The sequence below is a fragment of the Chenopodium quinoa genome, unplaced genomic scaffold (genome assembly GCF_001683475.1).
Source record: "Chenopodium quinoa cultivar QQ74 unplaced genomic scaffold, ASM168347v1, whole genome shotgun sequence".
Classification (NCBI taxonomy): Eukaryota; Viridiplantae; Streptophyta; class Magnoliopsida; order Caryophyllales; family Amaranthaceae; genus Chenopodium; species Chenopodium quinoa.
This window is the reverse complement of record NW_018742965.1, coordinates 1-19268: the sequence shown is the minus strand read 5'-3', so window position 1 is coordinate 19268 and position 19268 is coordinate 1. Positions and strand designations below refer to the sequence as shown.

The 19268-nt window shown below is 31.0% G+C and overlaps 1 protein-coding gene and 1 long non-coding RNA gene across 2 annotated transcripts; both read right to left on the bottom strand.

The window, feature by feature from the left end:
• Positions 1-4733: 4733 nt before the first annotated feature.
• LOC110728892 lies at positions 4734-7171 on the bottom strand. Its single transcript, XR_002512784.1, has 3 exons — positions 6918-7171; positions 6101-6298; positions 4734-5096 (listed from the first exon to the last, which is right to left on the bottom strand). It is a non-coding gene; the product is annotated as an uncharacterized LOC110728892 (long non-coding RNA).
• Positions 7172-13691: 6520 nt separating this feature from the next.
• LOC110728891 lies at positions 13692-18399 on the bottom strand. The gene is made up of 4 exons (XM_021908560.1): positions 18059-18399; positions 15056-15279; positions 14913-14936; positions 13692-14232 (listed from the first exon to the last, which is right to left on the bottom strand). Exons 1-4 carry the CDS (start codon positions 18397-18399, stop codon positions 14024-14026), a joined length of 798 nt encoding a protein of 265 aa, XP_021764252.1. The 3' UTR covers positions 13692-14023.
• Positions 18400-19268: the final 869 nt, after the last annotated feature.

The following is a 19268-nucleotide window of genomic DNA, read 5'->3' as shown; positions in this document are numbered from 1 at the left end:
AGTAACCTGTAAAACAAGTTGCATGTTTTTTGGTCTATTTTTGGCAGATGTATAACAAAGGTCGTTCCATTTTGAAATAATTCAAAGGTCATTCCATTCTTAGAAAACCGCTGAAAGGTCGTATTATTCTTGGCAAATTTTCCAAAAGGAAATTAATGATCATTGATTTTCCATGCTTCCATATCAAACTACTAACCCAAAACATGGAACTTTGAAGATACATTAGAAGTCTAGTTTAATTTAGTTTTATTATATAACTAGTTTGGTGCCCCGTGTGATGTCCGAGTTATTTATTGAATTTTAAGGCCAAATTTTTTTTTTTTTGGGTAATGCTATATACAGCCCTAAGGGTTATATATAAGCATTAAATACAGTCTTAGAAATTGTATAAAATTAGGAATTCATGACAAAAACACGCGTAAATCAGTGTAATTAGTGTTTATATTTTGATGATTTCTTAATTTTTTACGATTTTCAAATGTAAATTTAATGCTTATAGGTAGCCCTAAGGGTTATGTATAGCATTTTCCTGTTTTTTTTTTATATATATTAGAATATTTTAAATGAATGTTTTACGTTCTGAATTATATATTTCCTTCGACCCAAAGAAAATTATGATATAAAAATAAATTTATATGATAAATTATTTAATTGTTGTTTACGTAGCGCACATTTGGTGAAAAATTAAAACAACAAGTGTTACTGTCTCGTGGTCTGACTAAACTTATAATTTATTTTATACTTGTGAAATATTGATATTTTATCAAAAATTGAACTCTAAATCGACAATTTTATCTTATAAATCTGTCCAAATTTTATTGAAAATAAAATTATATACTAACTTTTTTATCCAATAAAATCTATCCAATTTTTATCTTAATAAAAAAAATATAACTTTTTTATCCATAAAAATATATACGAATAACTTCAATGTGGCATGAAATAATTAATTGTTGCCTACATGGCGCGACACTTGACAAAAAAATTAAAACGCCAAGTGTCACTGTATCGTGGCCTGGCTAAAAGTTGAGCTTTATATATTAGTTATATAATAATACTATTTTTAGATACATTAAAAGGGTGAAGTAAATTATTCCAACTGAATTTTAATATACTCCGGTCCCATCACATTTTCATCTTTAAACTTTTTAAATACACTAGCTTGGTGCCCCGTGCGATACCCGTGTTGTTTATTGAATATATATTTATAAATTAATGTTTTACGTTCTGAACTATATATTTCCTTTGATCAAAAGAAAATTATGATATAAAAATAAATTTATATGATAAGTTATTTAATTGTTGTTTACGTGGCGCACATTTGGTGAAAAGTTGAAACAACAAGTGTTACTGTCTCGTGATCTGACTAAACTTATAATTTATTTTAGGAAAATTTGTCAGAAACAACGTTTTAAAGTGTCCACTTTATTTAAAACAAACTTTTAAATTTTTTTTTGCAATTTCATACCACATTATCAATTTTTTTTATCAAAGACAACCAAATGCTACTTTCCGGCGTTGACTCTATTTTTCCCGATGTCGACCACTAGTGTGCAACACACATGAACTTGTATATTGCTTAATACACCAATTTTTTTCCCTCCAATTCACTCGTACTAAAAGAGGGATGAAAGAGAAGCAGAGGTTTGAATAGGAGTTAATTGGAGGGAAATAGGGTATATAAGCAATATAGGAGGTCACGTGACTCGCACAATCATGGTCAATATCGGGAAAAATAGAGTCAACGCCGGAAAGTAACATTTGGTTGTCTTTGATAAAAAAAAAATTATAATGTGGTCTGAAATTGCAAAAAAAAAAATTAAAAGGTTGTTTTAAATATAGTGGACACTTTAAAAGGTTGTTTCTGACAAATTTTTCTTTATTTTATACTTGTGAAATATTGATATTTTATCGGAAATTGAACTCTAAATCGACAATTTTATCTTATAAATCTATCCAAATTTTATTGAAAATAAAACTTTATGTTAACTTTTTTATCCAGTTTTTATCTTAATAAAAAAATATACTACCTTCGGTCCAAATTACTCACAACTTTGGAATATTTTATGTCTCACAAATAATACCCTAAAGTTGCGAGTAATTTGGACCGGAGGTAGAAACTTTTTTAGCCATAAAAATATATCCGAATAACTACAATGTGACATAAAATAATTAATTGTTGCCTACATGATGTGACACTTGACGAAAAATAAAAACACCAAGTGTCGTTGTGTCGTAGTGTGGCTAAAAGTTTAGTTTTATATATTCGTATTAGTTATATGATTGTTATTGCAATAATCACTAGTGCTTTCCCTTAAAATATATATATATATATATATATATATATATATATATATATATATATATATATATATATATATATATATATATATATATGTATAGAGGAAGACTCATGTAAGAACCCTCCTCTATATAAGAACTCAATCTTATATAAGAACTAATCTCAACCATTTATTAGTTTTGATCCAACCATCTAAAACCATCCTTTAGTAATGGCATTTCTGTAATTCTTTTTTTATGTTTTAAATTTTTTTGCCTACTCTTATGTTCTAAATCTAGTCTACCTATTTTCTAATTTTTTTTTTCTATGTTCCAAATTTAGTCTACTTATATACTAAAGTTTTTTTTTTTTTCTTTTTTTTTTTTTTTTTTTTTTTTTTTTTTTTAAAAAAAAAAATTTCCAACCTATGTTCTAAAGTTTTTTTTTCTTCTTCTTATGTTCTAAATATTCTTTTACCTATGTTCTAAATTCTTTTGCCTATGATCTAAATTCAGTCTACTTATGTTCTAAAGTTTTTTTTCCTAAGTTCTAAATTTTTACTACCTATGTTCTAAAGTTTCTTTTTTTTTTTTCTTTTTTTTTGTTTACGTTCTAAATATTCTTTTACCTATATTCTAAATATTCTTTTATCTATGTTCAAAATTTTTTTTTTTCTATGTTCTAAATTTAGTCTACTTATGTTCTAAAGTTTTTTTTTCCTGTGTTCTAAATTTTTTCAACCTATGTTCTAATTTTTTCCTATATTCTAAATTTTTTCTACCTATGTTCTAACGGTTTTTATTTCCTATGTTTAAAATATTCTTTCCTATGTTCAAAATTCTTTTGCCTATGTTCTAAATTCAGTCTACTTATGTTCTAAAGTTTTTTTTTTTTTTTTTTTTTTTTATGTTCTAAACTTTTACTACCTATTTTCTAAAGTTTTTCTTATATAGTTATTTATAAATATTGCCTATGTAGGATTCGAACCTATATCAACTATGCATTTGCATAGTGCTCTACCACTTGAGCTAATAGGTTTTTAATATAAATCAACACCCTCCCATAGAAGCCGAGGAAAACAATCACATACAATGTAGAAACTCAAATGCGACAATTTTGCATAAAGAAGATCTATGGACACCCCATTGAACTTAAATCTCATCACCGGGACAAAAGCATCAGGCACAGGGTGCAACTTTGTAACCTCAGGCATCTCAGAAAGCATCTAATGGAGTTCTTCGAAGAAATCTTCCTATATCCAGTAAAATATAACAAGTTAAGGGGCACTAAAGTAGCAAAAAATAATGGAAAAAGTATAGAAGCAGACAAAAGTTATATCTTACCTCTCGCGTAGCATGTCTAGGGACCGACCAAGATCATAATTTAGAAATAATTAGATTTGATAATTAAATCAAGTTAAAATATATAGATAATATCAAAACTAAGATTTGTTGTAATTCATGAGATAATAATTAAGCTAAAGTTGTTAATTATTATTAAGATAAAATCCGGAAAATAAAATTAAAAACGGCGTACAACGTTAATTAATAAAAGTACGGACCGACCAAGATCATAATTTAGAAATATTTAATTATTTCAATTAATTAAAGAAATTACTAATTAAGAAAATATTTTCAAAAATTAGGAGTATTACATAATTCACCATGAGAATGGGGTTGGATGAGTAGAAAAGAACAATTTTTTGCGAGTAATGTGAACCCAATTTTTTTTTTTTGGCGAATTAACTTTTTGATTGCATTTTTGGGAGGGTTTGCGGAGGCCGAGGCAAATTTTCCTAAGCATGTTTAATGAAAGATAAGGGTATAAAATTAAGTATTAATCAAGGAATAAAAAAAAAACAAATTCAACCCAATTAATCAACCACCACCAACCCAGCCACGACCACCAAACCACCAACCCCAGAAACCCAACGACCCCCAACCCACCAATTCCACCAGCCACGACCACCAGAAACCCACCAACCCCAGAAACCCAACTACCCCCAACCCACCGATTCCACCGGCCACGACCACCAGAAACCCACTAACCCCAGAAACCCACTAACCCCAGAAACCCAACGACCCCCAAACCCACCGACACCGAAACCACCAACCCAACACATCAGAACCACCAAAACCAAAACACCAACCCCGAAACCCACCGATTTGAAACCCATCAGTTTTGTAATTAGGGTGTTTAAAAAAAAAGTAAGGGTAAAATGGTAATTTTATCACTAAAAAGTTACTAAAAAAGGAAAGAAATGGGAAAGTTGCAAGTAATGTGGACCAGCCCAAAAAGGAAATAGTTGCAACTAAAGTAGACCGGAGGTAGTATAATGTATTTATATATATATATCAAAAAAAACTTGGTGAGAGCGACAACTAATTGAAGCTTAGAGTAGAAATATCTTTGTGTCGTTTTTGGAGGAGTTGGTGTCTTTAGTGTGACCTCATTCCTTTCCTCTTCCTTCTTCATTGTACGAAAGAAAAACTTAAGCTTATTCCAAATCAGAAATACTTTAGAACATTATAAAAATAATGTTTCAAATCAGGTTAATGTTTCAAATGATATTAATATTCCAAATGATACCCATGTTCAAAATAGTCATCTCCATATTTGTACAAAAAATGTACTATATATTGTTTTAAATATATGTCTAAAGATATAAACTTAAGATTTACACAATCATATATCAATTTTCGTTCAGCTTTGACCACTTTCTAGCCATCTTCATCACTCTTTTCCGTTCTTCATTTACTTCTGATGTTATAATCTTCCCACAATACTCCACTCATAACCTTTTCATTTGCTCAAACTGCAAACAAAAAAAATACAAACACGTTAAAATTAAAATACACATGTAATTCAGAATATAATAAAAAATACTTTAGAACATTCCCATGTAATTTAGAACATAATCAGATTAACTTTAGAACATAGACATCTAACTTACAACATAATCAGAATTACTTTAGAACATAATCAAGTAATTTAGAACATAATCAGATTAACTTTAGAACATAGACATTAAACTTAGAACATAATCATAATTACTTTAGAACATAATCAGATTTATTTTAGAACATAATCTATCTAACTTAGAACATAATCAGAATTACTTTAGAACATTATCAAGTAATTTAGAACATAATCAGATTAACTTTAGAACATAGACATCTAACTTATAACATAATCAGAATTGCTTTAGAACATAATCAAGTAATTTAGAACATAATCAGATTAACTTTAGAACATAGACATTAAACTTAGAACATAATCATAATTACTTTAGAACATAATCAGATTAACTTTAGACCATAGACATCTAACTCATAACATAATCAGAATTACTTTAGAACATAATCAAGTAATTTAGAACATAATCAGATTAACTTTAGAACATAGACATTAAACTTAGAACATAATCATAATTACTTTAGAACATAATCAGATTTACTTTAGAACATAGACATTTAACTTAGAACATAATCAGAATAACTTTAGAACATAGACATTAAACTTAGAACATAATCATAATTACTTTAGAACATAATCAGATTAACTTTAGACCATAGACATCTAACTCATAACATAATCAGAATTACTTTAGAACATAATCAAGTAATTTAGAACATAATCAGATTAACTTTAGAACATAGACATTAAACTTAGAACATAATCATAATTACTTTAGAGCATAATCAGATTTACTTTAGAACATAGACATTTAACTTAGAACATAATCAGAATTACTTTAGAACATAATCAGAATATGGAGATGTAATTAGAACCTAATCAATCATATGTCTTGACACGTACATTACCCTTCTCTAGCCCCGAATTTCATTGTTTTTGACATTGTCCTTCATAGGTTTCCATGTGCTTCAACAAAAATACTCCACAATCATGTTTGTTTGCATTGCTCTTCCATTTCATCTCAATGTTTCTTGTTTCGAAAGTGGACAAAACGACACTCTTGTTATCAATTTCTTCATAAAATTCACCAAATGCCTTCAACTACAAAATATATAGAAATTAACCTTGAAGAAGATAGGAGGGGCAGTAGGCAGAGTAGAAGAGGCTGTAGTAATAGCCATAGCAGCAACAGATCTATTGTTCGAATACACATACTCAAAAAAAAATTCAAAAATTGACATTAATTTGCAAAAATCGAACTAATTCGAACAAAAAAAAATAATTGACAGATCAAATTTTTCGAACATAAATATTTCACAAAAATCAAACAAAAATAATTCACAAAATTCGAACAAAATAATGAACAAAAATCGAACGAAATAATGAACAAAAATTGATCGAAATAATGAACAAAAATCGAACAAAAATCATTCGCAAAAATCAAACAAAATAATTCGCAAAAATCGAACAAAATAATTCGCAAAGATTCGAACCCTAAATTTGCTAAACTCGAACTCAAAATAATCAAACTCCATACGAAAAATCCAACTCAAAAATCGCACAAAATAATACGCAAAAATCGACTCCTAAAAATCGCAAAAATAGAACCCTAAATCCGAACCCTAAAAATTGCAAAAATCACCAATTAAAACTGCAAATTCACTTGAACATCATGCTAATTTCATGAAAATTTGAACAAAATCGAAAAGAAAAAACATACCTGAAGCGAAAATCCTTCAAATTGCAACTTCTATCAGATTTTTGGGGGTTTTAGGAGAGAGAAAATGAGAGAATCGGGAAGAAGGGAAAGAAAGTTAGAGGAGAGAGAAAAGGTTGGGAGGTGGGTAAGGGGTTGAAAAAGTTGGACACGTGTTTTAATCTTAACCGTCTAAAACAACTTGATCCTACGGTTGAGATGGATTCTTATATATCTAGGGTTCTTATATATCTAGGGGTTCTTACCGGATCCCTCCCCTATATGTATATATATATATATATATATAGATGATTTTATTAGCACCATTAATTTGTTTAAATAGTAGTCACATTGTCAAAGTTTTTGTCCAATCCCCTTTGAGTTGACTCGTAATCTCATTTTCTTCAAAGCTAGAAAGAAGTAGTAACACATGAATATGCTAAATCACTTTGACTTAGTCAAATCATCTTACCACAAGTTGCGGCAGGATAGCAGGGCAGGTTGAACGAACACAGGCTAATTCAGCAAATATCTTGAGCTGAGTCAACGTGTTAGTTAAAATGGGAATCGGGAAAAAAGAAGTTTGACCATATGGTTGGTATTTTTTCACCTACTACGAATTTGTTTTATTAGTCGTTTCCAAATTTAGCAACCAGCCAGTTATTGGCGGACCTATGTTTAAATGTTTAAACATAATTCTCCCTCACTTCTTTTTGTTAGTCACATTTGAGAGAAATTCTGCAAAAAAATTAGAAGTGATCACGGGTCAGTCTTTAGAGCCATATAAGCAGATCAAGACAAATTCAAGCCCGTTATTTAGGTCCAAAACATTGAAAATTTAGGATCATTTTAGATGGGCTAAAATTATGGCCCCTTCTCTTCAGCTTAATTTCAGTTCACTTCAATTTAGGGTCGGTTGTCTTCACATTATTTTCAGTTCAGTTCAGCTCCAATAAGTTTAGTTCAGTTCATAATTTTTTTCTCTCATAAAATATTCAATTCAGTCTAGTTCAGTTTACTACACTTCAGTTCAACTCCAATATGTTCAGTTTAGCTTAGTTCAGTCAATCAGAACATGCCCTTAATTCAGTTCAATTCAGCTTCAATCAGTTTAGTTCAATTCAACTCCAATTAATTTAGTTCAGTTTAGCTTAGTTCAGTTTATCAGAAAGACCCTTAGTCTCTTTAATACTTGTAAAAAAGGAGGGAAAAAGGTCTCCTTAACCAAGGTTCAATAGATAATGAAATTAGGTTGTAGGCTATCTTATGCTTATTGAGTGAGATTGAGAAATTGTAATTGTAGTAAAAAAAAAAAAGTGTTTAATTTGTGTCATTGTGATCATGGTTTAACACTAGAGGTTATGTTTGTAACCATGAGAATCTGTTATAGCTTATGATTCAATTTATCCCTTCTAGCTCGAAAGAGTAGTTTGAGTGTCTTGATTATTTCCCCTAATTTATCCCCTAAAATGTTATATACTACTCCCTCCGTTTTTGAATACTTGCTCCATTTCTATTTTTTGCACTATTCATTTATCCTACTTTGACTAATGTTTGTGATTTATACATAAGAAAAAATATAGTCTTGTGGGTACTTGTTGAAATCATCTCAATGAATAGAGAATTAATTTTCAATTATTAGAATTTATATTTATTGATAATTAAAGATATTAGTGATTAAATATTAGCATCGACATGTGTGTCCAAGAGAAATGGAGCAAGTATTTAAAAACGGAGGGAGTACATGTTTATTTGTTGTTCGTAAATGACTTGATTGGTGGATACCCTTTTCCAAAATATTTTTATTAGAATTTTTGGTAAAAAAAATTACCTAATAAGACTCAGATTTTATGAGAAACTATTTAATAAATTTTTTTTGTAATAAAATACATAATAAAAGTAAATATGTTGTTAAAATGTAAAATACTTACTCTAGTAGGATTTCCATTGTTGACCTAAATTAATAGCGTTGATGCATCACCTAAAACACCCCCAAACCATTGTGGGTCTATGTTTGTCAACGCATGCTCTCCTTAGTGGGACCATATCGATCCTTGTTTTTCCTTATTACTCACTAGAGAGACTAAGTTAGATTTTTATCTTAAATAGGTTTAATTTGACGACGACCTATCACAGGTAGATTGAATTTGAGTTTCAAGGGGGTTGGATTGGAGTTTGGATCTCTTTGGTTTAGGTCAATAAATTGTGGGCTCTTGGTCGGGTCATGCTTGGGTTTAGATTTTGAATCCTTGGAACGCTCAAGTCTCGGGTTGTTTAAGGTCAGCCATATCAGGCATAAGTCACCATTTATCTTAGATTAAAGCAGGCGAGATCATGATCGGGTTTGGACAAATTTTTCTGGTTGGATTATTATCTAGTCATTGTCAAAGTTTGGGTCTAGTCATTCTCGGGTTGTTTAAGGTTAGTCATATCAGACATGGGTCACCATTTATCTTAGATTAAAACAGTTGAGATCATGATCGGGTTTGGACAAATTTTTCTGGTTGGATTATTATCTAGTCATTGTCAAAGTTTGGGTCTAGTCATTATCAAGTTATATCATGTTCGGGTTTATGAAGAAACTTGTCTTTCTTGTTTCACTTTTTTGTTTGACTCATTCACAGTCTGACACAATCACATAAGCACATAACATATATGACATTAAATTCATATAGTTTTCTTTCAAAAAAAAAATCATATAATTCTCTCATTTGTTCAACACATGTCATATTCTAAATAGAAAGAATTTATAAGGGAGCACACATGTAAATATACAAGATTAAAGGTGTCTACTTGTCTAAGTTGAATTCGAGTCAAGTTGAGGGATGAGATGATGGATGTTTAGGGGTGTCAATTAGGCAAACAGTTCGGGTTTGGGTTAGGTTTATCAGTTTCGGGTTATAACAGGTTGAAATGATTAGCGAGTCGATTTCGGTCAGTTTTGAAAACAACCGGGTCAGTTTGGTTTGGTTTTTTTTTTTTTAAAATTTTGGTTTCTATTTGGGTCGGGTTGTTGTTAGTTCAGGCCATAATTAGTTTGGGTTGAACCAGGTTGGTTTAAAAGCGGTTTTAGCCAATTTAAAGTGGGTTTCGATTCAAAACAGTTCGGGTCCTAATCGGGTCGGGTAGTAATTGGGTCGGATTATAATCAGTTTGGGTTAAACTAGGTCGGTTTGAAATTGGATTTCGTTTCAAAACAGATCATGTGAAAATCGGGTCCGGTCATTATTGGTCAGGTCATAATCGGTTTGGATTGAACTTGGTTGGTTTCAAAACAGGTTCACCCAATTTAAAGCGGGTTTAAGTCCAAATCATATTGGGTTGAAATCGAGTCGGATCATTATCGAGTCAACTTAGTAAGATAATGGGTAGGAAATGGTCATGTTATAATCAAGTTAAGTCATAAATAAGTTAGGTTTATGGAGTAGTGGGTTGAAACGGATCAGATCATAAACAAATTGGGTTACGGGTTGTAAATGACTCAATTATAACGGGTTACCGATCATAAACGGTACGGTCTCAACGGGTTACGAGTCATAAACAGTTCCGTCTCAATCGGGTACAGGTTGAAAACGGTTCGGTCACAACTGGTTATAGGTTGGAACGGTTCAAGTTTATTGGATTTTTGTCGGGTTTAAACGGTTTTTCGGTTTAAAATGAGTCGGGTTACTATCGGGTTCAAACGTAATCTATTCGCGGTTGTTTTCAGTTTTGGGTTGTAACGGTTTGGCTTGATAATGGGTCGGATTAGTAACAGTTCGCACAAATTCGATTTAGTTCAATTTTGGGTTAGAAAACAATGGGTCGTCGGGTTGGTTTTTGGTTCCCAAAAAAAATGGGTTTTTTAACGTTTAGTTTCGTTTTGTATCGGCTCAAAACAATCGGGTTTAACGGTACGGTTCAGAAACTGCCAGCTCTAGGGTCGTGTAAAGTTGAAGCACCTTCACATGCCATATCACATTGGCGCGTTGCACATAATACTCCTTGTTTTTTTCATTGTAAACTAATTTTTAGTCCCGAATGATATCCCAAGTTACTGCATTATTTCCATGATAAACATCCTTATTAATATCTAATTTTGATTGAATGACATGTACTCCACCCCAGAATAATTGACACGTTGAACTTTTTTCATTATTCATACATCAAGTTTGACTATAGTTTTATATATATTAGCCTGACACAACATATTTTATCATAAAATGTGCTATTAGATATATATTGATATAAAGTTTTATAATATATTTTTTTCAAAATAATTTTTTATTAATATTTACTTATTAAAAATAAGGTAGAACTAGTACATCGACATGTGTCCAAAGTTTGAATGTGTTAATTATTCTAGGATAGAGGGAGTAATATGGTAATAGATTAGTGGCTAACACTAGGGGTGGAAAACAGATCAGGTCAGGTCGGGTTCGTGTTCGGGTTTTCGTGTTTCGGGTCAAGGAATCCCCAACTGAACCTGATCCATTTAAGTTTTCGGGTTGAAAATCCCAACCCGAACCTGATATTTTCGGGTTCAGGTCAACCCGAAAACAACCTGATTTGACCTGACTTTTGTTAATTGTTTTAATTTTTTTTTTAGCTGAATAAACTGATTTTTAGCCAAATTTTGTGTTTTCAAACAGTTAACAAAACCTGAATTTTTTACCCAATGTTTTCAATAGTCTAAACCTAATTAACTATTACACACTAAGTCACTAACACACCAAAATAGTCTTAACAAATTACAAACCATAATTAAAAAGAAAAAAATGTCTTTTAATAAACTTTAGTCCTTGTGACTCAAACAATATTCGAAGAAGCATTCTCATCAAATTCTGATAGTTCCGGCGAGGTTTGTGGTGCGTCATCGTTGTCCCCCACCTTAAGCTTCATAACGGATCCACATAGCATTGCCATTTGAGGATCCATATTATCTACAAGAAAAGATAGCAAATTAAAATCAACACATTTACTAAAATAAAAGATAATTTACAAGTAATATAATAGTTCTAACTCATTTTTTACCTTCCCCAAAATCCCAATCCCTTAAGCAAATTATAGCCTCCACTGTTTCTGATTTTAAAGCACTTCTATAACAATCAAGCACTCGACTTCCAGTACTAAAAGCTGATTCGGAGGCCACAGTTGATACGAGGACAGCAAGAACATCCCTAGCAATTTTAGCTAATATAGGATACCGGACCGAGCAAGTTCTCCAATAAGACAAAATATCAAGGTTGGTGCCTCGGGGGATAAGTGGCTCCTCATAATACATATCAACTTCAGATTTGATTGCCACATTTGATTGCTCCATAGAAAAACTATCAAAATCCTATATACCAAGATTAGATTACATGAGTAGCATGTCACAAAAAATCAAAAAATAAAAATCAGATTATCATACAATAAAATCAGATTATAATATAATAAATCAGATTATAAGAAAATCAGATTATAATACAATAAATCAAATTATATGAGTAGCATGACGCCATGACACAAAAAATCAGAAAATAAAAATCAGATCATAATACAATAAATCACAGGTTATAATATAATAAATCAGATATAATAAAATCATATTATAATAAAATCAGATCATAAAAAATCAGATTATAAAAAATCAGATTATTAAATCAGGATATGTTTTCACTTGCAATAAAGGTAAATGCATCAAAAAGACAGAAACTCATAAAGTTGTTTACCATCATAAAATCATCGGAAGCTTCATTAGCATTGGAAGCATTAGCAGTGGGAATAACATTGCTTGATGAAGAATGACTGGATGCATAAGCCTCGTACAACCTCCGTAAAGCATCCTTAACCTTAGAAAACTCAAGCTCGTATTCAACACTATGCTGACCATATATCCTCATGTAACCCCAATTGACACATTGCAACTTATATCGTGGATCCAACACCACAACAACAGCCATAAATGTACTAAATTCTGACCAATACTTTCCAAATTTCTCATACATTTTACAAGCCATTTTTTGCATAAAAAGATCTGAACTTTTCATTTCATTTTGTAACAACAACCTAACTTGTAAGACTCTATGAAAGTAGATATTGAAAGTTGGATATTTGGTCCCAGAAAAGGCAAGTGTGACATCATGAAAAACTTTCAAAAACTTGCATATTTTTTCAACTCTACCCCATTCTTCAACAGAAGGACAATGTACATAATTGGCATCAACTTTTTGAAAGTGAATTAAAGCTTTTTTAAAATACAAAGCACAATCAAGCATCATGTAAGTTGAATTCCATCTAGTAGGAATATCTTGTTGTAAAATTCTAGTAGATTGAATTTCAACATGTGATACACAACTTAAAAACCTTTGTTTCCTAGCTTGTGAACTCTTACAATATTTGGCACTCTCTCTAATCTTATACACAGCCTCATCAATTTCTTTTAAACCATCTTGAACAATTAAATTAAGAATGTGAGCACAACACCTTACATGAAAAAATTCCCCACCACAAATCAACTCAAGTTCCCCTTTTAGATTTTCAGCAAAAACATCATTTGAAGAAGCATTATCTAATGTAATTGAAAAAATATTTTTTTTGAATACCCCATTCTTTTAACAAACCATACACATGATCACATAAATGAATTCCTATATGGGGAGGACCAATGTAAGAAAAGTTCAAAATCTTTTTTTGCAAACACCAAGACTTGTCAACATAATGAGATGTCAATGAAATATAACCATCACTGGTTATAGAAGTCCAACAATCAGAAGTCAATGCAATTCTACTACAAGTTGAGCCCAAAACAACTTTTAATTTTTCTTTCCTTCTTTTATACATCTTAAGTACATCAGATTTGATAGTATTTCGAGTGACAGGTTTGAAATCAGGATGCAAATAATTAAAACATCTCCTAAAACCCTTGAACTCTACAAACTGAAATGGCATATCATGCTCCACAATAGCAAGAGATAATAATTCACGGAAATAATTAGCATCAAATTCACGCAATCTATTTCCTAAACCAGAGGATGTTTTCTCTAATATCATTTGACCAACATCCCTAAAAGACCTTTGTTTGCAATTTTTCAAATGACGATGAAGATTCCCAGTTCCATTCTTACTATCAGCATTAAAATGTATACCACACTTTTTACATTTGCAAATTAGATTACCATTTTATCAGGCTCGTCTAAAAAATCAAAATTCACCCAAACACCAGAAGAAAGCCGACGTTGACGTTTCTTACCAGTAAGAATCACACGAGGTTTACCAGAAGAAGTTTTCTGGTTTTTACCATTTCCTTTGTCTTGTGTTGTCGAGTCAATCTCCTCTTCCTCGGAAGAAAGTTGCTGAACATCGGCATCCATAATTACTGCAAAAATTATAACAAAATAAAACATTTATTTTAAAACAAGAGACAAAAACTGATCTATTCTTTCTAGAGATATAATCTAAACATCAACATCCATAATTACCGCAAAAAATCAGAAATTATTTGGACAAGAACAGCAATATAAAATAAACAACAAGTCAACAACAACAAGCTAGAGATATAATCTAAATCAGACCTAAAATTAAAAAAAAAAAATCACATGCATGTCAAAGATATATTCTTGCTGTAAATTAGATCAGGAATTGGATTATTGTGCTAGAAATTTACAAAGCAACCCATCATACGTTATATAAACTTAATACTATTATCATGCAAGAACAACAACAATAATCAAATACAAATCTGTATTGAAACAGAAACAAAAACAACAAAAATCAAGAACAAACCAAACGAAAACAACCAAAATGAAATGAAAACAACAAACTCGAAACGAAAACAACCAAAAATGGAACGGAAACAAAAACAACAAAAATCAAGAACAAAACTAACGAAAACAACAAAAACCAAAACGAAAACAACCAAACTCGAAACGAAAACAAAAAAAATTGAAACGAAAAAAAAAATCAAAAATCAAGAACAAAACCGAAACGAAAACAACAAAACAGAAACGAAAACAACAAAAATCGAAACAAAAACAACAAAAATTAAAAAAGAATTACCTTTGAGAGTTTGAGGTTTGACGGCTTGAAGGAGATGAAGATTTGAAGATTTGAAAAAAAAAACAAGAATGGAAAATTCAGAATCAAAACTTGAAATTCAAAACAAAAACGAAACGAAATAAAAAACAATTAATAACCATTACCTTTCAGGCGTTGAGGAGTGAGAACGAGTGAGAAGAGGGAAAAGTTGAGAACTTGAGAACGAAAGAGTGAGAAAGAACTAGAAGGAAAGAGTGAGTGTGGAGTGTCTGAGAACTTGAGATTGTTGAGAAAATGAGAACTAGAGAAGTTTAGAGAGAGAGAGAGAGAGAGAAAGAGAGAGAGAAAGAAAGAGAGGGCAAAATGAGAAAATAGGAGACAAAAACGACTGGTGGGGGTTAGTCACATTTAGGGTTTTTTTAAGTTTAGAACTTTAAATTGGGCTTGGGCCATTAGCCATTAAAATGATTTTTTTTTAAGACTTTTTTATTCGGGTTAGAAGGTCGGGTTCGGGTTGACCTGACCTGATTTTGACCCGAAAATTATTTTCGGGTTATGTGGGTCATTTTCGGGTTGAAATTTTCAACCTTAACCTAACCCATTTAATTTCGGTCGGGTTCGTGTCAACCCATTTAAGTTTTCGTGTCGAAATTCTCAACCCTAACCCGCTATTTTCGGGTCGGGTTCGGGTCGGGTTTTCGGTCGGGTCAATTTTTGCCACCCTAGATAACACGTTAGGATTTAAACTCAAAGTTGTGTGTTCAAATCTTGTAAAATCCATATTTATAAATATATGGAGTGAAAAATGGATTAAATAAGAGAGTGCCACATGGCTTTAACATATGGAATTAAAAACTCGATTAAATGAGCACCACGTGGCATGTAAACTTGTTTAGAAACACCTTTTAATATATAGTATATGGAGTAAAGGTAAAATACAGTCCTTGAACTTTGGTATTTATAGCATTTTTAGTCCCTCAACTTTCAAATGAGGCAAAATGGTCCCTCACCCACTAATGACTCACTTTTCAGATACAAATTAGCTCACTAAGCATAGTTTATTGGGACCTTAGGGCACATGTGGCAATAAATTAATAATTTTAAAGCAAAGTTTAGAGACATTTAGTTGATGAGTTGGCTTTAACTAAGTTAAAAAATGTAAGTTTAGGGATATATAGGGTGAGGTGGCTAATGTAATTATTATATGCCAAAGTTTAGCAACACATGGCGCTCCCATACAAGAGTGATTATAAATTTAACCCATAATACGTGTAATTTGGTTCAATGAAATTAATTTAATTTTAACAAAACCAATTTAATTTTAGTAAAAAATTATTTACTTTATAAAAATATGTAAGTGAAAGATATTTTATGTGTGAAATTCATAGTCATCATTTACTTTCTCTCACTAAAATCTGTTAAGAAATCTAGTTAAGATCTTGCTATATATAATACAAAATTTGTTTCTAAAAGAATAAATCCTTCTTATTTCTTACTCATTTAGTTACACACATTTAGTTAACAATTTATGACAATTATTATTTTCTCCTAGAAGTTAAAAACAAGAAAAAGGAAGAAGAAAAAAAAAACCCCTAAAAATTTTCACACCCAAAATCCAAAAAAATTAAAAATTATTTAGAACATACACAAATAGGGAAAAAAAATCCTTGAAAATTGACACACAAAACCCTAAAAAATTGAAACCTCACATAAACACAAGAAGAAGAAAAATTGTCACTTTTTGAGAAAAATGGGGTGGTATTATTTTTTATTCTAGTTCCGTTAGTTTATTTAGTTTATATTAACAAAGTTTGGGTTTTATCTTACTCACTTTGAAAACACATTATATCTTTCAATTTATTTATTTTTATTTAAATTTTTTTTTGGTTTGTTCAAATATATAAGAGATATATTGTAAAAAAAAAATTGAGTACGAAAAAAGAAAAACATATTGTAGGAATATATATATATATATATATATATATATATATATATATATATATATATATATATATAATAGGATTTGAGGATAAGTGTTCAATGAGTTTAGTTGGATATATTGTAAAAAATATGAGTATGGAAAAAGGGTAGGAAGAAAAGGAATGATCAAAATATAAAATATATCATGATTATAAAATTTTGTTAGCAATTTTTATTCTTGCCAACTCAATTTATAAATATTTGGTAATAAAAAAATAATAAATAAAAAAACTCACTTAGCTTTATAAATCCCTAAGCTTTTGTTTATATTTAATTTAATTAATTGACTTGTGAGCAAACAAGTCCCTAAAGTTTTACTTGAAAAAATAAAAATAAATTACACATCATATTGTGTGTCCCCTAAACTTTGTTTAGTTGGCTTGGAATTGAAGTCTCTAAACTTTAGGGACTAAGTTTTTCCTCCATCAGAAAAAGGTGTGATGCTTGGGTGATTGAGGAACCTTTTTGCCTCATTTGTAAGTTGAGGGATTAGAATGCTACAAATACCAAAGTTTAGGAACTGTTTTACTCTAACTCACTCCGTATTATATACACAGTATAGATACAGATGTTTACATACCTTCTTCTACCATAATGTTTCTTTGCGTGGTTTGGTCTAACAAGTCAGATATTTTCTTTATTTTATCAATCGCTCACCTACCTTACCTTTATTAATTCAGTTAATCGTACAGCATGATATGATAAGGAGACTGGGTCTTCGAGAACAAAGGATAATGTTGTAGAAAATGTCCGAATGATCCTTTTCCAACAATTACTTGGTACAAAAAAAATTCCGATAACCAAGTTTCCTCCATTAGTTGGTGAAGGATTCTGTATTTCTGTGAATTCTTTTTTATTTTTTTAACATCATTGCTTGTCACTTCTACTTTACCAGTTCAGTTAATTGAACTATAACATTACGAAACTGGGTCTTTAAAAAGTTACAGAAAATGATCCTTTCCCAACATACGGATACAATTATTTGGCATGTACTAAATAATTCCTATTAAGAAGTTCATTAGTTTAATGATTTATAGAAAAAGGTGGTCCATAAACAAATTAATTAATATTTAATACTACTACAAAGAAGTACCTAATGGAATGATACAATAATATACAGTGATGAAGCTGTTGAAGAAAATAAAAATAGGAAATGAAAATTCAAAGAGCAAACATTGAGAGTATACGGGAGACTTTCTTCATCATCATGAGGCAAAGACCGTGGCGAATGTCTGGCAACGGCGACTCTCTCGCGCACCAATCGAAGGGTTCGATCCCATCGGCTATTACTGGTGTTATTAGTATTATCGACACCAGAGAAAATCTGAGCAATTTGAAAAAGCAAGAACCTGGTTGAACAAACTAAATCTTGCGGAGAAACTTTGACGCTTAAGCAGAGCTTGAATAAAAAAGGCCATATCAAGTTAGCCGCGATTCGAGGGGTAGTCAAGCCCGCACCCGCACCCGCACCCGCACCCGCACCCCTTGATAGATGAAATGCCGCTACTACCACCAAGTGCATTCCCATTCTTTCTCTGTTTTTGTCGCTCAATTTCTAACCCCTGATCTTTAGATATTTAATATTTAATGGATAATAATGCTCTTCATTCGTGTTTTCCTTTGCTGTTTTTTTTCAGCAGATATTTTTATTTTAGTTTCTTCTTTCATTTAAAATAGAGAGAATAAAGAACTAGGTAAAACCTCCCCAAAGTCCCAACTGGCCCAGAGCAAACAAATTTTGAAGTGGCAGTATTTCTGTTTGGTGATGTGAATAAATGTTTCCCATTAGCTGATTGTCATTAAAACGTCCACATTTCTCATTTGCCGTTGTTATCCACTTGGTTTTCCTCCCCCACCCTCATTTAAACCCAAAAATAACAGAGAGATTCGTTACTCACTTACTCCGTATATGTTTTACCCTCAACGTACGAGATGCACGATTTTGTTGTATTATGTACTACTTGTCTGCTTTTACTAAAGGCGTGTTCGGCCCTATTTCTTTGAGCAAGAGAAAGTGGAGTAAGAGCATAATCAATGGTTAATCACAATTATTGTGTTATCATCTATTTTATTCATTTATCCATTTTCTACCTTATTTGTAACCACTTTGACAATTATTTTATAATCAATGCATGTTAATGGTTGTCCATAAATTTTATTCAATAAGTAGAAAATCTTACAAAAATGGGTAAATATTTTATTCAATAACCATGTTACAATAATTTTTTTTTTTTGTTTTTGAAGAACCATGTTACAATAACTTGGTTAAAGGTTTAACTAGGTTGTTGTTTTATCTCTCTTTTTTTTTGAAAGTTTGATAGTACACAAGGGTGTACCATGCTCATCAGCTCATGGTACACCTGCTGAGTTGGCAGGATTAATTCCATTAATTTCTAA

What these genes read in the sequence shown, in the direction of transcription:
- LOC110728891 (XM_021908560.1), bottom strand. Translation starts at nt 18,399, where the DNA reads ATGGGAATGCACTTGGTGGTAGTAGCGGCATTTCATCTATCAAGGGGT. An exon ending in CACTCCTCAACGCCTGAAAG is followed by an intron (nt 14,937 to 15,055) that starts GTAATGGTTATT and finishes ATCTCCTTCAAG; the next exon opens with CCGTCAAACCTCAAACTCTC. An exon ending in CAAACCTCAAACTCTCAAAG is followed by an intron (nt 14,233 to 14,912) that starts GTAATTCTTTTT and finishes TAATTTTTGCAG; the next exon opens with TAATTATGGATGCCGATGTT.